The sequence below is a fragment of the Elephas maximus genome, chromosome 24, assembly GCF_024166365.1.
Source record: "Elephas maximus indicus isolate mEleMax1 chromosome 24, mEleMax1 primary haplotype, whole genome shotgun sequence".
Lineage (NCBI taxonomy): Eukaryota > Metazoa > Chordata > Mammalia > Proboscidea > Elephantidae > Elephas > Elephas maximus.
The window spans coordinates 26807355-26831443 of NC_064842.1; the positions used below are offsets into that span (position 1 = coordinate 26807355).

At 37.5% G+C, this 24089-nt stretch overlaps 1 protein-coding gene across 6 annotated transcripts in view; it reads right to left on the minus strand.

Annotated features, from left to right (window-relative positions):
- The window catches only part of RYR2 (ryanodine receptor 2), a 750192-nt gene that overhangs the window by 315154 nt on the left and 410949 nt on the right, over nucleotides 1–24089 (minus strand). For all 6 annotated transcript variants that reach the window (XM_049868553.1, XM_049868552.1, XM_049868551.1 and 3 more), the window contains 4 exons: nucleotides 19476–19571; nucleotides 3928–4046; nucleotides 3446–3579; nucleotides 1300–1541 (listed from right to left, as the gene is read on the minus strand). In XM_049868553.1, coding sequence (XP_049724510.1) covers nucleotides 1300–1541; nucleotides 3446–3579; nucleotides 3928–4046; nucleotides 19476–19571 — 591 coding nt within the window. The remainder of the gene's footprint in view (nucleotides 1–1299; nucleotides 1542–3445; nucleotides 3580–3927; nucleotides 4047–19475; nucleotides 19572–24089) is intronic.

Sequence of the window (24089 nt, forward strand, 5' to 3'; positions counted from 1 at the left end):
TGTAAAGGGAAATCAAGTCAACACATTTCATTCACTAGAGTGCCTATTTTATGCTAAACTATCCTAGAAACTAAAGAAATCTAAAGAGCTGTAAGAGGATAACAATGACTGAAAGATTATAGTTAAAATGTATTATACAATAGGTACTACCCTATTTTATGTTTGCTGTGTCTTCTGAAGTTAGAGCTCTTCGCCTTTGGCTGGCCAATAGAGAAACATACTATGGGAATGAGACAGACAAGATCCACCACTGTGTACCTGTGGTCCAAAAGAGTCCACACTACTCACTGACTCCCAACCACGGGCCCCAACGTTTAGATGACATAGCTTACTCTCTTCTAGATACCTGAGCTATTGGCACTGAATGGGAAAAATGTACTATTAGTGTTAGATACAACTATATCAAGCGCTTTTATTTCTAAACTCATTACCAAAAATGCTTAGATTTATTCCATTTTTTAAATATACTTTTATAAGTTATTGGGCCTATAAAGCACTAACAAATGAATAATATCACTCACAAGTCATAATAGGCAAAGTTCAGCGTTTAATAATGCAAGGTAACTTTCGGAATCTTCTATTCACTAAATGCTTTACAAAATATGTCAAGGTCATATAAGCACTCTATTCTAAATGCAACTTTATTAACACAAGTATATTTCTGCAGAGTCCAAGTGAATTCTAATATATAAAAAATATCTACATAATCAAGAGCTAAACCTTTAAATGTAGCCCACTAAAATACACCTCTTCACGAATCAGAGAACAGAGTGTTACATTTTATCATACTCATTTTTAATAAATACTCAGTCATCAAAGCTGATAGTTGCTAGCTGGTGAAATGAACTTCCCATTTCTTTTTAAACAGTTCTATGAAACAGAATATTATAAGTTTATGAACTTACTATGATTCCTAATATTACACTTTACAATTTAGGGTATCCATTTCTCATGTTTTATTATCTGGCAAGAGGTTGAACTTAGCCTGTTACAATTATTTGCTAGGGTTTGCTTTTTGTTCTTTTTCAGTTGAAAACTAAAGCTTCGCACATACTTATTAAGACAGGTAAGCAACACACAAGTTTTTTTCTGGTTGATTGGAACACTCCTTTTAAAATATGTTATTCATAAGCATTGTAATCCTTTCGAACTATGCTATAGTTGTTTTTGTTTTCTTTTTCTCCTAGTGAAATTTTGCTTTTAATCCAATCTAAGCAGCACCATTAGCTTTCAGAAACGTATGGCAAAGGCAAAAAGATTCTATTTTAGAATACTGTGAAAGAAAATCGGCCGCATTACCTGACCAGAGGTGTAGTCCATCGAATCCATAGGAGAACAGGTCATCACCAACACCATTTCCACCCCACTCTTCACCACCTCCAGGGTAGGGAGAGTACCCTTCAGTGGAAGCCCAGCCCACTCGGAGGTGTGTCGCTTCAGCTGTCACGAATGGTTCAGTGTGGTCCACCATCAGTTCATAGTACCATTTTTTATACTGAGCAGACCCTTCGCTGACGCCCAGAAAAATATTAGGCCTCATGCTTTAAAGAGATATGAATATCATATCAGACAAATCCAAAAACCTTTCATCACTTTAATTTACATCTCACTATTCTGAACATTAAAAAAAAAAAAAAAGATGTCATATATTAAATACAATTTAATTTAACTTGAAGGCACTGGGTACTGGGTGGGTTATATTCAATACAAAAACCAAACCAGTTGCCGTCAAGCAGACTCCAACTCATGGCAACCCCGTGCGTGTCAGGGGAGAACTGTGCTCTATAAGGTTTTCAGTGACTGAATTTTCAGAAGCTCATAGGCCTTTCTTCTGAGGCGGACTCAGACTGCCAACTTTTTGGTTAGTAGCACTTAACCATTTGTACCACCCAGGGACTCCTGTATTAAATATATGTTGCCTTAAATGCTATGAAATTTAAAACCACCACTGAAATTGTATATAGTGATGTCCTACCTTAGAGTTAACATTCCAGTGAGTAGTGTTTGCTTTTTGGGTTACTTGGCAATGTCACTCAAGGACCTGATTTTTTTTTCCTAATTATTCCTTCAGCTTATTTTATCAGGGCTTTGAATAGGCTCATTCTGGTGTGAACCCCTGCTGAGAATTTGCATTTCCACCCCCACATATACTGAATCAGAATCTACATTTTAACAAGATCCCTGTCTGATTCTTATGTATAACTTCCTGGGAACTTGTTAGAAATGCGAATTCTCAGCAGGGAACTTATTAGAAATGCAATTTTTCAGCAGGGGTTTGAATCAGAAAGAATCAGTTGGATGCCCTGTATTTTATATCATTAATTGTATTTAAGTCATAAAATGAAACAGTACAGTCAAACCAAAACCAAACCCATTGCCACGGAGTCGACTGCGATGCATAGTGACCCTATAGGACAGAGTAGAACTGCCCCATAGTTTCCAGGGAGCACCTGGTGGATTCGAACTGCTGACCTTTTGGTTAGCAGCTGTAGCTCTTAAACACTATGCCAGACCCTAAGAATTAATGAAGTTATTATAAACCCAGGAGATGTAGAAATCTCCCTAAGCTAAACTTTCTTTCACATAGGCTATGAGGTTGGAGCAGGTCAGGCTGGTGAAGGAACAGAGGTGACTAATCAGCTGTGTGGTTCTCTACGCCTCGTTGGGAACAGAAGAACTTTTAGTAAGCTATATTTAGTCACATTTTATGAGGGAACTTATGCCTTTTGGTAATAACAACATTAGGGAATGTCTCAGAAAATATCACTCGTTAATGGCAAGTGTATTATATAAAGAAGCACAAAGAAAGTATTAAATCAATCCTGTTTTTCAAAAACACAACATAGAATACTCACCAAACTCTAACTGAAAAAAAAAAAAAAAATACAGGATAGTACCAAAGTTACTACTATCATACATAACATGTTGTTAATTTGAAGGTATTAAAAAAAGCAGAGTGGAATAGTGTTTAAGAGCTCAATCTCTGGAGTTAGCTAGACCTGAGTTCCATTTACAGTCCCAGATTTTTAATCTATAAAATGTGGATAATAACAGCACCTAGAAAAGTACAAACTTAAACAGTATATACACATGCAAAGCACTTAGCACAGTGGCTGGCATACGGTACTCAGTGAAAGTTAGATACCTTGAAAGGCCACTATAATTATCAGCCTGCTCCTAAAGATGCCAATTATAGTCCCTCTACATATGAATGTAAGTAAATGGTTTTATACATTTGTTTGGTGGTAAACATATATGTTGCTGGATTATCTCTGGTTACAATTAACCCATTTAATTTGTAGAAAAAATACATATACCGTTTAATGGAAACAACGTAAAAGACCCTAATAAAATGAATAGGCCATATGATGGCACAGATACAGAGACAGAAGATGAATTCTTGTGCTGGGCTACATATTTGGAGACATTGTCTATCTGGATTTACCTGCTGACGTGATTCACAAGACGTGTCTGCAATAACAGATCTCTTCCTGGTAGGAGATTGTCACAAATGAGATGCTGATTAGAACGGACTGCAACTCCATGGCAAACACAGAGAGAACACAAGACGTCCAGAACCTGAAAAGAGGGCATTTTCAGCCAACTCCAGTTCACCTTTCAGATTCAAGCACAGGTAGCCCTTTTCACAAAAGCAAGCATGTCCCTCCAATGACCTTTGACCCAGTCATTTTTACATTATACCAATGTGCTCACTGATCTTCCTATTTTCCCTCATACGCACGTCGAGAACTCTTCATTCTCCCATTGATGCTACAGATGAAGACTAAGCAGCATTACTTGATCATACGTAGTAGGGGAAAAACCCTCGTAAAAAACTGATGTGCTTTTCAAAAAGTTGCCTTATTTCAAAAACATATTTAAAATTCTTCTAGATTTCACTCTATGGCAACGAAATGGCTCACTTGCCTTGTGATTTCTTCCATGCTTGTCCAAGAGTGAGATAATGGATTTAATATGTCCTTCTTTGATAATATTCAGAGCTTCTGGGCTTTCCACTAACACACAGTGTAAAACTTCAAGAATGCCTGAAGATAAAACAATGAAGGAGAAAAAACATATGATTACCAATTTATAATGATCAGTTCCTCCCCTTTTCTTTGCGTTCTTTTTGAACTGCACATCTTTTGGTTAGCAGATGTAGCTCTTAACCACTACACCACCAGGGTTTCTATATTCAGTTCAACAGACTGTAATCATGCGCTGTCGGGCACAAAGGCACTGAGATCAGTGACAGGTGCTGTTTGGGAGAGAGGACTGCTATCCGAAGACGATTAACTCACAGTCTAGTGAGAAAACGACACAACTAAGAAACAGTGTTTAGCTGAGTAAACCAGGTAACTCTGCCAGAGGGAAATATGAAAGAAAGAGATGATTAGGCAAAGGTTTAAAGAATACATTAATGAAAAATTTTCACACACAGTAGAGGACAGGGGGGTACCAGCTTAATGGAGTCTTAAATGGAGGGAAAGTTACCTGGAGTACCCCAAGTTCAGAGTGTATGGTAGAGTGGACAGGTAGGCTAAGCCCAGCTCATGAAGCATCTTGTCACTAAAAGTATAAGCCTGCAAGGATGCAACCTAACCCATGGAGATCCTTACAGTCTCCTTGAGGTTTATAGTAAAGTAGAGTACGTTTTGTAGTTTGTAAGACAAGAGAAGTATATAAAATAATACAAAAATAAGTAGAAATATACAATATATAAAACTTGATTAGGAAAAGCAATATTTTTAGGTGGTCACCAACACAAAAGATAAAATGGAATATATCCTTCTTATCTTCAAGTTTAAAATGGAATCAATAGAAAATAAATTTTATTAACAGAATTTTTAGTGAGACCTTGAAGAACTAAATGTATGTGTCTGTATTTGTTTTTTCAGAGAAGCCTGCCTCGTCAATGATGAGACTACAGGCCGTTCTTAGCAATTAACCACAGCATTCAGAAAACATGCTCTCCGAGGCTACACAGTTTTGGGAGGGGCCGCAGGGACTCCTACACATCTCAGATGGAGTTTGCTTTCTTGGTAATGAATTGTAAAGTGCTCAGGGTTAACAACGGTAGAGAATCTACCAGGAATTCCTTATAGTTGTCATAATCTAGAAACCAAACCAGGTGCCTTGGAATCTACTCAACTCATAGTGACCCCACGTGTGTCAGAGTAGAAGTATGATCCATAGAATTCCAATGGCTGATTTTTTGGAAGTAGGTCACCAGGCCTTTCTTCCAAGTTGCTTCTGGGTGGACTCAAACCTCCAACCTTTTGGTCAGCACATTAACGCTCTGCACCACCCAGGGACTCCTAATATACATTATTAAAAACTGGTTGCCATCAGGATGATTCCAATTCATGGTGACGCCACGTGTGTCAGAGTAGAACTGTGCTTCACCGGGTTTTCAATGGCTAAATTTTTGGAAGTAGAGTGTCAGGCCTTTCTTCCAGGTACCGCGGGTTGATTCATATCTCCAAACTTTCAATTAGCAGCTGAGAGCTTTTACCAGTTGCATTACTTTTGCGCCACCCAGGGACTCCATCACAGTCTATAGCTATTGAAATCCCAAATCCCAATTCATTATAAAATGAGGGCTGTTAATGCTGATTTCTTCAATAATACCTTGAGTTGTTGAAATCTGAAAGTACATTTGGTTGAAAAAAAAAAAAAAAAAGTTAAGTTTTGATGTGGTTCAAAATCAGCTGCTGTGTTCCAACAGTCCATGACAGTTACAAATCAACGGTATTAAAAAATAACAATACAACAGGTTGACGGATAAGTTAAAAAAAAAATTTAAGTTAAAGAAGATGTTTAAATAAGTGTATTGAAATCACATGCTTCTCTTGCTATTAATAAAAATGTAGTAATAAAATAAACTGAGGTAAAATAATAGAAAGGGAAAAACATTTTTACCAGATGAGTCATATGTTATTTTGATGTTTCTGTTTGTTTGCTTTGTCCCCATTATTGTTTACTATAGAACAGGGTTCAGCAAACTACATCTGCCTATTTTGGCAAATGAAGTTTAACATAGCTGTGCACATTTGTTTACATATCATCTATGGCTGCTTTCAAGCAATAACTGCAGAGAAGACGGGCTGCTCCAAAGGCAAAGTTGAATGGTTGCAACAGAGACTGTACAGTTCACAGAGTCTAAAATACTTACTATCTGGCCCTTTATAGAAAAAAACTTTCAAAACCCTGCTATCTTAGTTTTCCAGCACTGCTATAACAGAAACACCACATGTGGATGGCCTGAACAAAGAGAAGTTTATTCTCTCACAGTCTAGGAGGCTAGAAGTCCCAATTTAGGATGCCAGCTCCAGGGGAAGGCTTTCTCTCTTTGTCAGCTCAGGAGGAAGGTCCTTGTTATTAATCTTTCCCTGATTTAGGAGCTTCTCAGTGCAGAGATCCCGGGTCCAAAGCATGCACTCTGTTCCTGGCAGTACTTTGTTGTTAGTATGAGGTCCCTCTCCTCTCTGCTTGATTTTCTTTTTTAGAGCTCAAAAGAAAGTGACTCAACATAAAACCTAATCTTGTAGATTGAGTTCTGCCTCATTAACATAACTGCCTCTATTCCTGCCTCATTAACATCATAGGGGTAGGATTTACAACACTTAAGAAAATCACATGGGATCACAAAATGGTAGACAATAACACATTACTAGGAATCACGGCCTAGCCAAGTTAACACACATTTTTGGGGAACACTATTCAATCCACAACATCTGCTATAGAGTATAACGATTAAAAAGAAAGAGCAAGCAGTAGAAGTTAACACCTAGAGGTCTCTGACTCAGCTAGCCCCCATGCAGCCTCCCCCATCCCATATCTAACCAGTCAAAGCCCCTGTCACCTGGCGCTGCCAAACTAGGTGCTGATTTCTTACCAGAAATCATGCAGGCAAGAAGGCAATGGGATAACATATGCAAAGCCCTGAAAGAGAAGAATTGTCAAACAAGAATCATGTATCCAGCAAAACTGTCTTTCAAAAACGTGGGCAAAATTAAGACATTACCAGACAAGCAGAAATTAAGGGAATCTGTAACCACCAGACAAGAAATACTAAAGGGAGTCCTTCTGAGAGATCCACTGACACTAGAAAGCAACCTGAGCAGGACACCTGACAGCATCACCCAGATACCAACACAGGTAAAAACTTCACAAAAGTAAAATAAAGCTGCAAAATTGATTACAAGGAGGGAAGGAATGACTTAACTATAAAACTTCCATATGGAGAGGAAGTCAACGTGATTTTAAGACGCAACAGACTGTTTTAAATACAGGAGGATAAAAGTAAACTTCAGAGTAGCCACAAAGAAAATTAATAAATCTACTCATTGAAAGGAAACCCCGGTGCTGTAGTGGTTAAGAGCTACAGCTGCTTACCAAAAGGTCAGCAGTTCGAATCCACCAGGCACTCCTTGGAAACCCTATGGAGCAGTTCTACTCTGTCCTATAGGGTCGCTATGAGTTGGAATTGCTCAATGGCAACAGGTATGGGTATGGTATGGGTACTTACCAAATAAAGAAAAAAAGGCTTAGTAAACACAAAAACAACAATAACAGATAATAGAAACAGAAGATCCATATTAAAAAAAAAAGCACAGAAAATTAAGAAGAACAAAGGAACTGCTAACAACACAAAAAATATATAGCAAAATGGCAGCAATGAGCTCATCCTATCAATAACCACGACAAATGTAAATGGATTAAATATACCAGGCAAGAGGCAGAGTGGATAAAAAAAAAAAAAAAAGGCCCATCAATAAGTTGTCTGCAAGAGACACACCTTAGACAAAAAAAAAAATAGAAATAAACTGGCTAAAGATAAAATAGAAAAAAATACACCAAGAGCAACCAAAAGACAGCAGGTGTGGCAATGTAAATTTCTAACAAAATAAACTTTAAGTCAAAGTCCATTGTAAGAGACAAAAAGAAGGACATTATATAATGATTAAATGGTCAATTCAACAAAGACATAATGATAATATTTATGAACCCAATGCTAGAGCTCCAAAATTTATAAAACAAACTCTAACAGAATTGAAGAGAGAAATAGACAGCTCTACAATAGTAGGAGATTTCAACACACCACTTTCAATGACGGACAGAACAACTAGAAAGAAAATCAACAAAGACATAGAAGACCTAAACAACATGATTAATCAACTTGACCTCACAGACATATATAGAACATACCACCCAACAGCAGCACAATGCACACTCTTCTCCAAAGCACATGGAACATTCTCCAGAATAGACCACATTTTAGGCCACAAGCCAGCCTCAATAAATTTAAAAAGATTAAAATTACACAAAGCATCTTCTCTGACCAAAATGGTTTAAAGCTAGAAATCAATAACAGGAAGATCAAGGAAAATAAATTAAATACACGAAAACTAAATAACACATTACTAAAAAATCATTGAGTTATAGATAAATCAAAAGAGAAATTAAAAAAAAAAAATAGACTCAAATAAGAATGAAACACAACACACCAAAATCTCTGGGACACAGCACAAGCAGGGTCAGAGGAAAATCCATAGCAATAAATAAATACATTTAAAAAGAAAAAGATCCAAATCAACAGCTTAACCTGACAACTTGGACAAAGAAAAGGAAGAGCAAAAGATAACCAAAGATACCGAAGAAAGGAAATAAAAAAGATCAGAACAGAAATAAATGAAATAAAAAACAGAAAAACAATAGGAGCAGTTGACAAAGCTGGAAGTTGTTTCTTCGAGAGGATAAATAAAACTGACAAACCACTGGCCAAACTGACAAAGGGAAAAGATGAGAAGAAGCAAATATCCAAAACAATAAACAAAACTGTAGATGTTACAACAGATCCAGCTGAGATAAAGAGGATTACAGGAGAATACTGTGAAAAAGTTTACTCTAACAAATTTGAAAATCTAGAAGAAATAGACAAATTTCTAGAAACATTACCTACCTAAACTAACTCAAATAAAATAGAGGTAGAAAATCTAAGCAAACCCATAACAAAAGAAGAGTTTGAAGATGTCATCGAATAATAAAAAGCCCTGGCCCATATGGCTTCACTGGGGAATTTTACCAAACATTCAGAAAAGAGTTGACACCAATTCTACTCAAACTCTTTCAAAAAAGAGAAGAGGTGGGAATATTCCTATGAAGCCAGTATCATCCTGTTACCAAAGCCAGGTAAAGACATCACAAAAAAAGGAAAATTACAGACCAATATCCCTCATGAACAAAGATGCAAAAATTCTCAACAAAATTCTAGCCAAAAGAATCCAACATTGTATCAAAAAAAAATCATACATCATCACATGGGATGCAAACCAGAAATGCAAAGATGGTTTGACATTAAAAAATCGGTTAATTATCACATAAATAAAACAAAGGAGAAGAATCACATGATCATCTCAATTGGCACAGAAAAAGCATTTGATAAAATCCAACACCCTTTTCTGATAAAAACTCTCAGCAAAATAACGATAGAAGAGAAATTCCTCAACATAATTAAGGGCATATAAAAAAACAGCCAACATTAGTCTCAATGGAGAAATGCTGAAAGCCTTCTCCTTGAGAATGAGAATGAGACAAGGATCCTCACTATCACCACTCTTATTCGGTATTGTACTGGAAGTCCTACCCCGAGCAGTAAGACAAGAAAGGAAAATAAAAGGTGTCCAAATTGGAAAGGGAGAAGTAAAGCTATCCCTATTTGCAGATGACACGATCCTATACATAGATAATCCCAGAGATTCCACAAGAAAGCTACTGGATCTAATGGAAGAATTCAGCAAGATGGCATGGTACAAGATCAACACACAAAAATCAGTTGGGTTCCTCTACACTAACAAGGAGAGTGCTGAAAAGGAAATCAAGGAAATAATACCATTTATAATAGCCCCCCAAAGGATAAAATATCTGAGAATAAACCTCACCAGAAATGTAAAAGACTTGTACAAGGAAAACTATAAAATGCTACTGCAACAAAACTAAAAGATCTACATAAATGGGAAAAACATTCCATGCTCATGGATCAGAAGAATTAACATTGTGAAAATGTCAATACTACCCAAAGTGAGCTACAGGTACAGTGTAATCCCAATGCAAATCCCAACAACATTCTTTAAAAAAATGGAAAAACTAATCACCAACTTTATATGGAAAGGAAAGAGGTCGTGAATATCGAAAGCAATATTGACGAAGGGGAACAAACTAGAAGGCCTCACGCTTCCGGATCTCAGAACTTAGTATATAGCCACGGTAATCAAAACAGTCTGGTACTGGTTCGATGACAGACACATAGGCCAGTGGAATAGAACTGAGAACCCAGAAGTAAAGTCATCCATCTACGGGCAGCTGATCTCTAACAAAGGGTCAAAGTCCATTCCATGGAGAAGAAACAGTCCTTTAACAAACAGTACTGGTAAAACTGTCTATTCATTTGCCAAAAAATGAAACAATATCCATACCTCAAATCATATAAAAACTAACTCAAAATGGATCAGAGACTTAAACATTAAAGCTAAAACGTAAAAGTTCCTGGAAGATAACATAGGGACAAAACTAGGGGACCTAATTTTTGGCATAAATAGTATATCAAACACAAGTATAAATGCATGAACAACAGAAGACAAATTAGATAACTGGGACCTCCTAAAATTAAATAGTTATGCTCATCAAAAGACTTTACTGAAAGAGTAAAAAGAGAACTTACAAACTGGGAAAAAATACTTGACAATGACATATCTGATAAAAGTATAATCTCTAAAATATATAGAAAAATTCAACAACTCGAAAACAAAAAGATAAAGAATCCCATCAAAAAAAATGGGCAAAGGACCTGAACAGATACTTCTCCAAAGAGGGCATTCAGAGGGCTAACCCATCATTAGCCATCAGAGAGATGCAAATCAAAACTACAATGAGATACCATTTCACCCCTGCAAAAATGGAACCAATCAAATAAACAGAAAACAACAAATCTTGATGAGTTGTAGGGAGATTGGAACTCATAGTCACTGCTGGTAGGATTGTAAAATGGTACAATCGCTATGGGAAATGATCAATTCCATCCCCAGGTATATATCCTAAAGATATAAGAGCAGTGACACAGACAGACATATGCACACCTATCTTCATTGCAGCATTATTCACAATAGCAAAAAGATGAAAACAAGCCAAGTGCCTGTCCATGGATGAATGGATAAGCAAATTGCGGTACATACATACAATGGAATACTGTGCAGCTATAAAGAATAATGATGAGTCCGTGAAACATCTTATAACATGGATGAATCTGGAGGAAATTACGCTGAATAAAATAATTCAATCACAAAAGGGCACATATTGCATGGTCTCACTTTTATAAAATGTCAAGAAGAGATATATACAGAGAAAACAATGTTATTTGATGGTTACTTTTTTTACCAGCAGTTCAAATCCACCAGCTGCTCCTTGGAAACCCCATGGGGCAGTTCTACTTCTTTGAGTCGGAATCAACTTGATGGCAAAGGTTTTTTTTTCTTTTTTTAGGGGTGGGAAGGGAAGGGAGGGGGTATCACTCCCTAGATAATAGACCTTTGTTATTTTTGGTGATGGGGAAGGCAACACCCAATATGGGTGAAATCTGCACAACTCGTCCAAGGTAAATGAAGACACTAAGAAGTACGCAAGAACAAGCGAAAATTTTGGTGAATGCTGTAACATACAATTTTGCAACAACAGTAATAACAACCAAAGAAACGTGTGTGGTTACATAGGTAGGTATGTATGCATATATGTGTACAGGAAGGGACATGTGAGTATAGGGGTATACATGCACAGGTATATCCGTAGGCATATACATATACGTTTGTGTGCACTGTATACATACATATTCACGTGTATAATAATGCACATGGAGGCACAGTTATGATACTTCCTAGACAGCCAAACACCTCGAGGGATTGGTTTACTAGGCTTGAAGGCTTAGGACCATAGTCTCATGGGACAACTAAGTCAATTGGCACAACACAGTTTATAAAGATAATGTTCTATATCCTAGTGTGGTGTTTTAAAAGTTTGCTAGTGGTCATCTAAGATACAGCTATTGGTCTCTATTCATTTGGAACAAAAGAGAATGAAGAAAATGAAAGACTCATAGACGAAGCTAGTCCACAGAACTAACAGGCACATGAACCATGACCTCTTCTAGCCTGAGACCAGAAAAACTAGATGGTGCCTAGCTACCACTACCGACCCTTCTGACCAGGGACACAATAGAAGGTCCCAGATAGACAGGGAGAAAAATGTAGAACAAAACTCAAATTCCTAAAAAGGCCAGACTTACAACTCTCACTAATGGCAAATCCATGTATGTCAGAGTAGAACTGTGCTCCATAAGGTTTTCAATGGCTAATTTTTCAAAAGTAGATTACTGTCAGGCCTTTCTTCAAGGCACCTGTGGGGTGGGTTAAAATCGTCAGCCTTTCAGTAACAGCTGACCACTTAACTCATAGAACATAATTGCAACATGGGGCCCTGGCGGTGCAGTGGTTAAGAGCTCAGGCTTTTGACCAAAAGGGCTGCAGTTCGAATCCACCAGCTGCTCCCTGGAAACCCTATGGGGCAGTTCTATTCTGTCCTATAGGGGTGCTATGAGTCAAAATAAACTCAATGGCAATGGGGTAATTACAATATATCTTTTGCAATGTTTACAATGAAGTTTTGCATGTCACAGTTTGAAGCACCAAGCAAGAGATGAAGAATTTTTTTGTTTCTTTAAAACCGGTCTAAGATTGAAGTCAGGAACTATGAGTTTCAGGATGAGACAAACTGCTAAATGGATTGCAGAGGCAGCAGAAAGCAGTCTGTCTCTCATCGCCTGCATGACCCTCACCCTGAAAGTGTACTGAAAGAATGTGCCCTAGGGGAAGTAGGTCCCCTCCCCTAGTGCCTTAGTGGTGGTGGTTGTGTGCTGTGGAGTCGATTCCGGAAGAGTAGAACTGCCCCATAGGGTTTCCAAAGCTGAAATCTTTAATGAAGCAGACTGCCACATCTTTCTCCCACAGAGTACCTGGTGAGTTTGAACCACTGACCTTTCGGTTAGCAGCCAAGTGCTTAATCATTGCATCACCAGGGCTCCTTCCTTAGTGGTAAGGTATATGATTAACTATACAACTGCGTGCCCCCAAGATTTAATCTTAGACCTCAAAAGGGGGGTGAGGGATGTTCTTCCTTTGACACCATCAAGACTAGGGATAGTGACCACTAGACCATCTGGCATCCTGAGCCCAGGCTTCGTCACGGAGCATCTCCTTCTTTCTCCCCTTCCCTTTTTCCTACGCACCCCAGCACTGTAATCCCCTCTGGACTTAGATATATAAACTGCAGGTCCCTTTGTTCTTTCGTCAACAATGTATCTAAGGGAGATATAGGTGCAGTGCGTAGAAGAGGTTTCCTGAACAACTCACCCTAGGACAATGACCTTTGCGGGGTGAGGAGTGGGGGGACAGTCCCAGGATAGAATTTTACCCTTTCTTTTCCAGCCTAATTACTGTGTAAGTAATAAAAGCTTGTGATCTCACCACAATTATTTGCTTAGAGCAACAGTCCTGCACAAATTTACATTCATTTTCCACCTCTGTTATTAAACTTTTAAGATATTTTTTTGTTTTTTAACAAATAAACTGAGAGAAAAAAAAAAGCAGTGAACATATTTGTTTTCCTTCTGTAACTGAGGGCATAACTCCTAAAATATAAGTAGAAGTTACACCCAATAAGGTTTCATATCTCACCTACATACAGAAATAAAAATGAACTAAATTGATGTTAATATCAAAATATATAAAGGCTTAAAAATAACAATCCCAAGTGATTTGGTACCAAGCCAAATCAGAAAAACACATAATTGTGTATAGTTTACAGTTTTTATAGTGATTTTGAAGCTAGAGAAGAAAATACGCTCATTAAGTCTGGAGCTAACATAAAGCCGAGGACAAAAAATTATCAGAGGTAAGATGAAAATATAATGCAATTTGGAAAAATTAGGAAAACGAGAGAAAAATACAGGAATTTTACGCAAATAACACGCACCTCCTGCGTTTGTTTGCTGGCTACGCCCCCCTCCCTTGAGGTATTTTTGTAAGTGTGCTGTACTAGTTTTTTTTACAGCTACATGTGGAAGAGGGTTGGCTTGGCAGCACTTTTGAGGGTGCCCTGTAGGGGCTGGGGGAAGGGCACTGCTGGCAAATGCAGGAGATGCACATTATTTGTGTAAAAATATGGTAATAAAAATGGAAGTTAGTGAAGGTAAAGGTATATTACATTGTTAACTCATAAATAGGATGGTGGAGTATTGAGGACGCATTAGCAAAATAAACACAAGAGATGAACCTAGGGTATTTTATTGGAATGCAAGATGAATATGAATAAAAAGCTTCCTCGGGTAAATTAGCTGATATAAAACAAGCGAGTGTAATTACAACACAGTATTCAGCCTTAGACCCATGACGGTTTCCTGCTTTCAATTTAGGGAGCCATGACTTATAAAACACACATAAACGGAAGTTAAAGTCTCTTGCTGAAGGCCAGGCAGCTAGGAAGCGATGAAACTGGGATTAGATCTAGCCAGTCTAGCTCAGAACCATGCTTTTCACTTGTAAGCTAAGCTGCTAACCAAGGGGTCGGCAGTTTGAATCCGCTAGGTGCTCCTTGGAAACTCTGTGGGGCAGTTCTACTCTGTCCTATAGGGTCGCTATGAGTGAATGATGACTTGTAAGCTATGCGTCTCCTTAATGTAGCAGAAAAGCAGATAGACACAGGAGAAGGATTAAAAATGAGCTGCCATTTCTGAAGAGGCAGTCTTGGCAGAGATGAACCCTGTTCTTGATGATAAATGGTAGGAAACCTTTTTAGAATACCAGGGACTTGTGATAGGCCTAAATGCCCTCAGGTGGCATATGCTAGCCTGCTGGGCTGGCTATGCCATGAGACCTAATGCTGTGTACCTTTCTCCACAGCAGGCGCATTTGGCGGAGAATCAAGCATCCAAACTCATGTCCATCAGATTGCATGTACGGCACCGCATCCATGCTACCAGAGGAAGCACGGACCATGGTATACCCTACCTTGGTACTAAAGGTGGAAGATTCAAATGGAGGGTCATCAAGTTCCTTTTTTAGAAATTTCTACGGTGTGGAAATAGACTTCTATTTTGAAAGCTTAAGTGCTAAAAGGCAGTTGAGAATTCAAGTTTCTGGCTAAAAGCTTACGTATGATTTTCTAAAAACCTGTATGTGACTTTTTTTAGCCTGATCATAGGCAATTACAAAGGCTTTACCTGGCAGGGCTAAGGGCATACCTGCCCTCTCCAAACAGACTTGGTGCACAGCTAGTGCGTTATAGCCCTGGTAAGTAGGCGGTTTGAATCCACCAGCAGCTCCAAGGGAGAAGGATGTGGCAGTCCGCTTCCATAAAGATTACAGCCTTGGAAATCCTATGTGGTAGTTCTACTCTGTGCGTATTGGGTCACTATGAATTGGAACTGAGTCAACAGCAATGATTTTTTTCTTTATATATAAATAAACACACACATACATAATGTATATACACACAGATATAAAATTATTGATACTATGTTTAAAAACAAACTGTTGTCAAGGTTGTTCTCCCTCTCTCTCTTTCCAGACACTCACTGTGGCCAGGAAAAGGGAAGCTGGAGCTTCCCAGTGATTCTGGACACGTGAGCCAAGAATTTATCCTCTTTTGTCATCTATACTGTCATCTTCTTATCACTAATTTGATCACTTCTTCCTTCTAGCAGTTACTCAGCTTTTTCCTTGTCCATTATATTCTGTGCTTGTTCACAGTCATCTCATTCATGTTGATTTGTTGTGTGCAGTCAAGTTGATTTTTGAATCATAGAGATTCCATGTGACAGAATAGAACTGCTCCATACGGTTTTCTAAGCTGTAATCTTTATGGCAGCAGATTGCCAGGTCTTTCTCCCTGGGGTGGCTGGTGGGTTTGAAGCACCACCTTTCAGTTAACAGCCAAGTGCTCAAACCATTGTGCATTAAAACCCTCATCTCATAATTCTTTAACTTTGTTAATTACAACAATCTCCATCTCTACTTCTGCCATGCAACAATCCAACGATGCCTTAGAACTCATTATGATTTAAATTTCTCTTCCTCCAAGATCATAGACTCTGAAAATTTCCTCTGCAACTTGAAATCACCTCTGACCACAACCATCTGTTCTTCTATCTCTCCATTCATTCAATTTCACCAAACCTGTCCCTCTTTGCATGCCTCTTTCCAGTTCTTCCATTCTACTGCCACATGCCACCCCAACTAGCATGAACTTGACATACTCTATAGAATAATTCATTCCTTTTATCTTCTTTTATTTTTGCCCTTTCGTAAGTAATGGTAAAACCTGTCTAGTTTTGTTTTTCTAATTCAAATCCATCCTAAATTCATAGACTGCTGAAATCATGAAGGTTGAGTCCTATTTATATCCATCCATACTGTTAATTCTCTGCTGGTTCTTCACTGTTCCTTGGCAGTCCTATTAACTTCATCTCTTCGTCTCTATCCAGTTCAACAACTCTCAGCCCAAATGGCTCACTATTCCCAGCCCACTTCGATCCCTCTATTGTTGATTGCCAGGGGCAATCAAGTCACTCCTCTCCTCTTCCATTTAATGTGAAAGCCAGAACTAAATTTTTCACAGGTATACATGATCATCCAAACTCTAGCAGCCGTAGCACTTAACCACTACGCCACCAGGGTTTCCTTTTGTTTGTTTGTTTGTTTATACATGATCATCCAAACTCTGTAGGATCCTGTACCATTAATTACTGCCTGCCCTTTATCCTGATTCTTTCCTTTTGGCTACTCACAATTTTCATAATCTAGAAAACTCTCTGGTGATTCTGCAACAAACTTGCACTATCATTCAAATTCCCAAATTCTCTTCACTGTTAAATATACCTTCTCATCACATCTAGAAACCTTTGGCACCTTAATTCAAACTATTCTGTTGAAACTCAGTCTACCACTTCACTCTTATTTTCATCATAGATTAAACTACTACCTCAATTTTCACAATTAGCAATTGTAATACAATCATCCATTAAACATTTATTGAGTACTTATTTTACACCAAAATATACAAGGTATGTCACTGCCTTTAAAGAACACAGAATCTGAAAGAGATAAGATATTTAAGAAAATAAAGATAATGCAAAAAAAAAGCAGAAAACAAATAAATATAACACAAAACAAAAAATAAGCGTCAAAGAGCTATACAAATAAAGTCTTAGTTATCATTTCCTAGTCATAATAAATCAATCATCTCATTGCAATTTCTTAATGTCTACAAAACTAAAAGAAAGGCACTAAAACCTTTAAAATTTATATTGAGTTTACTAAAGAACCTAAATAGTTTTTTTTTTAATTTGGTTTTGATGTTTCGTGGTGACTGTCAACCACAATTTATTTAAAGCCCTTGAAATGACCAATAATATCTATAAAAAGTAAGCTACAAATTTTTATAAAACTTTGAAGAGAAAATATAAGACCCCAAAATTACTTAACCTGTAGAAAGGTGTTTATTCCTTCTAAATAAACACTTGAACTTATAGCATCTTTTCAGAGATAACCAGTTAGATTGTTTTATGCATGAAGGCATACAAGGGAACGATAAACTCTACCCAAGTATCATGTACCTCCTGTAAGTTTTGCCTGTTACTTCATAAATAATGTTTTAAGATCATTTACAATGGGACCATTTTTAAGAAGAAGAAAGGAATAACTAAATAACTACTAGCATGTCTTATTTCCATCGCAAAAAACTTGTCAAGTCACCCAGTATAACAGGGTCTTCTTTTTTTAAAATAGTTTCTGCTACCACATTTTTTCACCAAGTGAAATGGTGTAGGTAGTTCAGAGCCCAGGCACTAGAGTCCAAATGCCTGGGTTTGAGTTCTGGCATTAACACTTACTAGACACATGTCCTTGGCATGCAGAGTGCATGCCAAAGACATAAAAAGCACCGAAGACACTTCAACTATTATTGTCATTACTACTACTTAACAGAATTCACTTAATAAGTGAAATCATGATTGTAAAATCTAGAAATCCTATTTAATATAGAAGAACCCAAGAGAATAGATTCCCCCTGAGATTTTACTGCCAAATATTTAAAACTCATTATTAGCATTTTAATGACAGTCACGGTAGGAAGATCATGAATTTTATAAAACTAAACAGTTTAGTTCATCAAATGACTACATACAACCTGACATCACAAAAAGTAGAAAAATACTTGAAAAAAAATCATTGTGTTTGGGGAAGATCATATATGTCCAAAAGGCAGGGAATGATATTCTGCTAACAATGGCATTTTCTTAAATTAATTCAAACATTCTTTCATTCGTTCAACAAAATACGAGGAAGCACCTCCTAGGGGCTAGATGGCACACTATGAAGAGAGAACACAAAGATGAACGGAATAATGCCCTTGCCTTCCAGGAACTCATTACTTGTTTAGAAGGCTGACAGGAAAAATAATGCAACACAAAGAGGCATTAGCGCTATAGAAGGACAACTAATAAAACACTATACAAAGAGCACTGGATTCTGTGTGGGGTGTCATGAGGCAATCTGGAGTGCTGGTGATTTCACGCAGGTGTGGCGGTCACCTGTAAGCCTTCACAATCCCCAGATAAAATGAACATAGTTGTCAGAGACAGAGTATCAGGTTTATTGTCTAAAGGGTTGCTATGAGTCGGAATCCACTCCACGGCAATGGGGAGTTGGGTCTGTAACTATTTTACTATGACACAGACAGCTTATTAGCATTTACTAAATGCCTTTTAAATAAAATACTCACCCATATGGTTTGGAACACTTTTTTTTTTTTTCCCAAATCTGTCCAGATAATCTCCTGGACCCATGGAAAAAAATGAGAATTCTAAACTCATCCTTTTGTTTTTATATCAGGAGTAATTGATTTAAGGAAACCCTGGTGGTGTAGTGGTTAAGTGCTACGGCTGCTAACCAAAGGATCAGCAGTTCGAACCCGCCAGGCAGTCCTCGGAAACTCTATGGGGCGGTTCTACTCTGTCCTATAGGGTCGCTACGAGTCAGAATCGACTCGATGGCACTGGGTTTGGTTTTTTTTTGTTTGTTTTGGAATTGATTTAAAAAGAAAATGAGAGTTGTGACTTTTTAGCAGATTACAGGACTTCATAATTAGACTTCTTTTTCAAATGTAAATGGACAGAAGACTGTGAGATTGCTATTTTAAAATAACTAGTAAACACATGAATAATTTTGCCAATAAATAAAAATATGCAGCTTATTAAAAGAAAAACATTGATATTGCACTGAACCTCAGAGTCTGTTTTTATGTCTTACGGGACGGAAGGCAAAAGGAAATATGAATATGTGATTACAAGAGATAACTGGAAAACATACCAGAAGAAGCTTCCAGTCTTTCCAATCTGCTGATCAACCAGTCAAGGGAGCCGGAAAACTGAGCACAGTTTTTACGATTTCCCCTAATTAGAGCCGCTGCAATAAATAAATAACAGATTTCAGAGTTCTGTGATTTTCCTTCCTATAGTTTAGAAATCAAGGCAAGCTAATAGTATCTCTAAAACATTGGTTCAAGAACAAAATATCTCTACTTTATATCTAAAACATTTACAAATACATACACATATTTACAAAACTAATATGTTAAAACACAGGTTGATATTTACTAATGGGAATGAAAAAGCACTTCTCATTAGAAGGAACGTAATTTCATAAAGTAACATTTCACCTCAGTGCCTTTAATTAGTCATGAGACTCTATTTAATCTCTCTAGGGCTCAATTTTTTCACCAGTATAATGAAGAAGCTAAAAGCACCTAGTTTTCCTGAAAACGTACCACAAGAACCTAGAGCACTGAGAGGTATAACTAAATGTTATATGAGAAAAAAGGTTGGAGGGCAGAGGGCCAATAAGTTTGAACTTCAGTTTTTTTTTTTTTCTATCTCTTCTTCCCACTCACAACGCATTTGAGACTGTGAGAAATACTAGCCAAAAAAAAAAAAAAAAAAACTATTTTAACTTCGCTTAACCTAGCGGGTTCTACACTTTGACCAAAAGAACTCCACGTGATATGAAATTCCTACATGACCTTTAGGATCACTTCCAACCCAGTTTATACTCCTAATTTAAAACTGCTAAATTTTCAAAATTATTTAATTTCTCAAAGCAAGTCTGGTAAATATATTTTTAAAATAAATTTTACTCTTACACCCATATGATTGCCCAGAAACAATAAAATTGTTTATGAAGGGTTGATGATATTTCCAAATAATATGACATTTAAAGATGAAAAGATATCTTCATAAGAGCACTTCTTAAAATCCGGTAGTAGTAGGAAGCAGTTTAAAGAACCAAAGTTTGAGGATATTGCTTGTTTACTTCCTGTTAAGAGCAGAGGAAGGAGAGTCCATAGTTATAAGGTGCAATTACAATCCTGTGATGGTTAATTTTATGTGTTAACTTGTCTAGGCTTTGGTTCTCAGTTGTGTGGCTAAACACTAGTCTAGTTGCTGATATGGAGTAGTTTCATGTGATTAGATCAGGTGGTCTTAATAAGAATTTAAGAGGGTAGTGTCATAGAAGCTTCTTGGAGAGGTTAAGAAGTTATCCTTGCAGTTGAGGGATCTTGTAAACTGGGGTATGATGACCCAGGCCCAGGAAATTGTGAGGGTGAGAGGAGTGCTTATTAACTGCTTGAGTGTGTTGGCCTACACCTTGGCTGTTTTGGGACAAAGACACAGGAGTATTTCCCATGGATTATGATGGGGAGAGAGCCGCTGTTGGGTCACTTTGAGTCCATTCAATTGCACCATCTCTAGCTTTAGGAAGTGAAGACTTCAGAAAAAAGAGGCTATACATGGGCTAAGGAAGGACCTGCAAACAGGCACCAAGAAGAGAGTTGCAGCTGCCCTGTCACAGAAAGTGAGGGCAGAGGGGCCCAGCTGGGAGCTTCCAAAAATGCCCACAAGAGAAAGACAGCTCAAAATCACTGCAGGGTCCCCAGGGGTGTCAGATTTAACCTTCTTGCCAAAGCCAGAGGGCATGAAGCCACATAATCAAGTAAGAATTGACCTCCATAACCGGTGCCGGAGAATCGATTCCGACTCATCGCGACCCTATAGGACAGAGTAGAACTGCCACTTACAGTTTCCAAGGAGCACCTGGTGGTTTCGAACTGCACTCAACCACTACACCACCAGGGTTTCGACCTCCATATAGCTAAGAAAGAATTGCCTCATCTCCTTATATATCCTCCTTCCTACCCTGACCAAAAGGCAAACAACAGGTTTCCTGCGAAGGAGAACGTAAGAAGACACACAAGTTGTTCATGATCACAAGGATCCCAAATAATTAGACAAGATTTGAGCTCAGGCTGTTTGATTGCAGAGTTTGTGCTTAGGTACTATGCCATTATGACTCACAACACAATTTCTTGCTGCTTGAATAGCATATCTAGAAGCGATAAGAAGGGTGGTTCCTGATACTGTATGGCTGCCATTGTAATTTCATAGAGATGAGATTATTACCAAGGTAGTAAAATAATGTGTCTTGTTTATAAAACGCCTTCCCAGGATTTCCTGGAGAACAAGATAGGAAATATCCATAATTACACAAGATCTGACATTGAGTGTGTTTGAAGCCCATCTCTTGCTTGCTTTCTCCCAGTGTCCTTTGGCATTTAGGAAGATTTGCCTCCCTAAAACACTTGGAAATTGGCCTGGATGTGCAAAAATCCCTAATTGTTACATCTTTGCAAGTCTTTAAGGATTCCGAAATGGGTAAATTCTGCCATACTAAAAAGGGCAGCAATTTATCCTCCTTGTTTCATACTTCGCATCGTCATAAAATGAGCATTCATAGAGAGAGCTTGCCGAAGAGCCATTTCTCAGACACCTTTAGAAAATCACGGTGGCTTACAAGCCTCCTGCAGATTAATCGTGTGGATGTCAGAAAAAGATGTATGAAAGCGCGCCACAGCAATGCCTCTCTAGCTAAGAAAATTGGTGTCTATAAGATCCTTAAGTCTTCCAGATGGCAGGCTCATAAATCTACTTCTGTCATTCTTTACATAAAACACATATTAAATATATTCATGTCAGATGCTACAATGGTTATATATTGTCATTCCTACCCTATCCTTTTTCTAATCATGCTAAATAGACATGCTGGAAAGAAAAAAAAAAAGGCTTATTTCATACAACCACGACAGAGAATTTAGTGCCTACCTTCTTAACAGAATGGGAATGGCTCTTAAACTTGGAGTCAAAGGTTTTGAAACAAATTTCTCAACAGCTTAGTAAAGAAGGACAGTGAGATGTAAGCATCTTATTGAGCCCCAATAACTGCTGCAGTTCTACATGGCTACCTATCTTATGATTGCGTTGACTTCAGTGAAAACTACGGGCAGCAGATGATTCTGAATTCTTTTCCATGTCAATATTCAACAGAAGGTTTTACCCATTTTTTTTCTGATCACAAGATCAATAGCTATTCATTATCATGAATACAAAATCAAGAGACATCAAAGGAACATTTAAAAACAAAATCTCATAATTCTACTTCCGCAAAACAACCACCATTATAATTACCATGCATATATTTTAGAAGGATTCTTTTTACTTGCACTGTTATATAAATATTCTATTTTCTTAGTCAACGGGAATTAATATATTAACTCTTTCGCTTTCACCATTAATTGTCTAGCACTGGACGTATATTTTCAGCACTTTTTTTCAATTATAATAGTAAAGCATGTTAGTTAACCCAAAACCAAACCCATCAGGTAGATTCCAACTCATAGCAACCCTACAGGAAAAAGTAGAACTGCCCCAAAGGATATCTAAGGAGCAGCTAGTGGATTTGAACTGCTGACCTTTTGGTTAGCAGCTGGGCTCTTAATCACTGTACCACCAGGGCCTCCATACTTGTTAATAAGTTAAGAATAAATGCATAACACAGAAAATGAAAAGTGTACAATCCATCTCCCAAAAAGGAGCCACCTAACAGTTTCCTGTGAGTGTTTTCAGAAAACACCAATGTGCGTACAAGAACCTATCTCTCTAAATTTTTTTTTTACTTTTATGCAGTTAGAATCTTACTAAACATACGTTAGACATCTTGCTCTTCTTTCACTTAACACCATTCCATTGATTGCCTTACTAACAAGAATAGCAATCAGGTTTGTTTCATATAATTTTCCAAATTATAGATCTACCTCAGTTTTAATAACACTGTATTACACTCTCTAGGTATACTATGTTCATTTGTTGATATTCTGAGTTTTAAACCTGTAACTATGAACGTCTGGGGAAAAAAATACTTTAAAACATAGTGTTTGTAAATCTAAAATTATTTCAAAATAAAAAAATTATTAAAAAACACAAAAGACAATAAAAAATGGGAGAAGGCCTATACTATAGTTGATATAATAATATTCTTATTAGTCATGACAAGACTTGATGCACAGAAATATTACATTCCTACTCTCTGCATATGTAAAATTGTATGGCAGCATTTTATTCAAAGGAAATGTTGCTGACTAATTATCTGACCATACTGGAATTTACAATTAGGGATTTTCACACATTCAGACCAATCTCCAAGTGTCTCTGGGAGACAAATCTACCTAAATGCCAAAGGACACTGGGAGAAGCAGGCAGGAGATGTGTCACTCACTCTGCGCCTGGCATTTTTCTAAGTGCCTTATATTAACTCGTGTAATTGGCACAACAGCTCTAAAGAGTAGGTGCTATTATTTCTCCCACTTTGAAGATGAGGAAACTGAGCACAGATTTGGTAATCTGCCCAAAGTGACACAAGTGGCAGTGCTGGGATTCTGAGACCCTCATGGGCAAGGAGAAGGGTCATTTTCTCAAAGGCTATTGGTTATGGATGCAAGGTTAAGCTTTTGTTTTTCAAGAAAAGGACATATTGGAAGAGAAGTAATAGGTCTACTGGTTTTTAATAAAATAAATGGATGGCCAAATATAACCT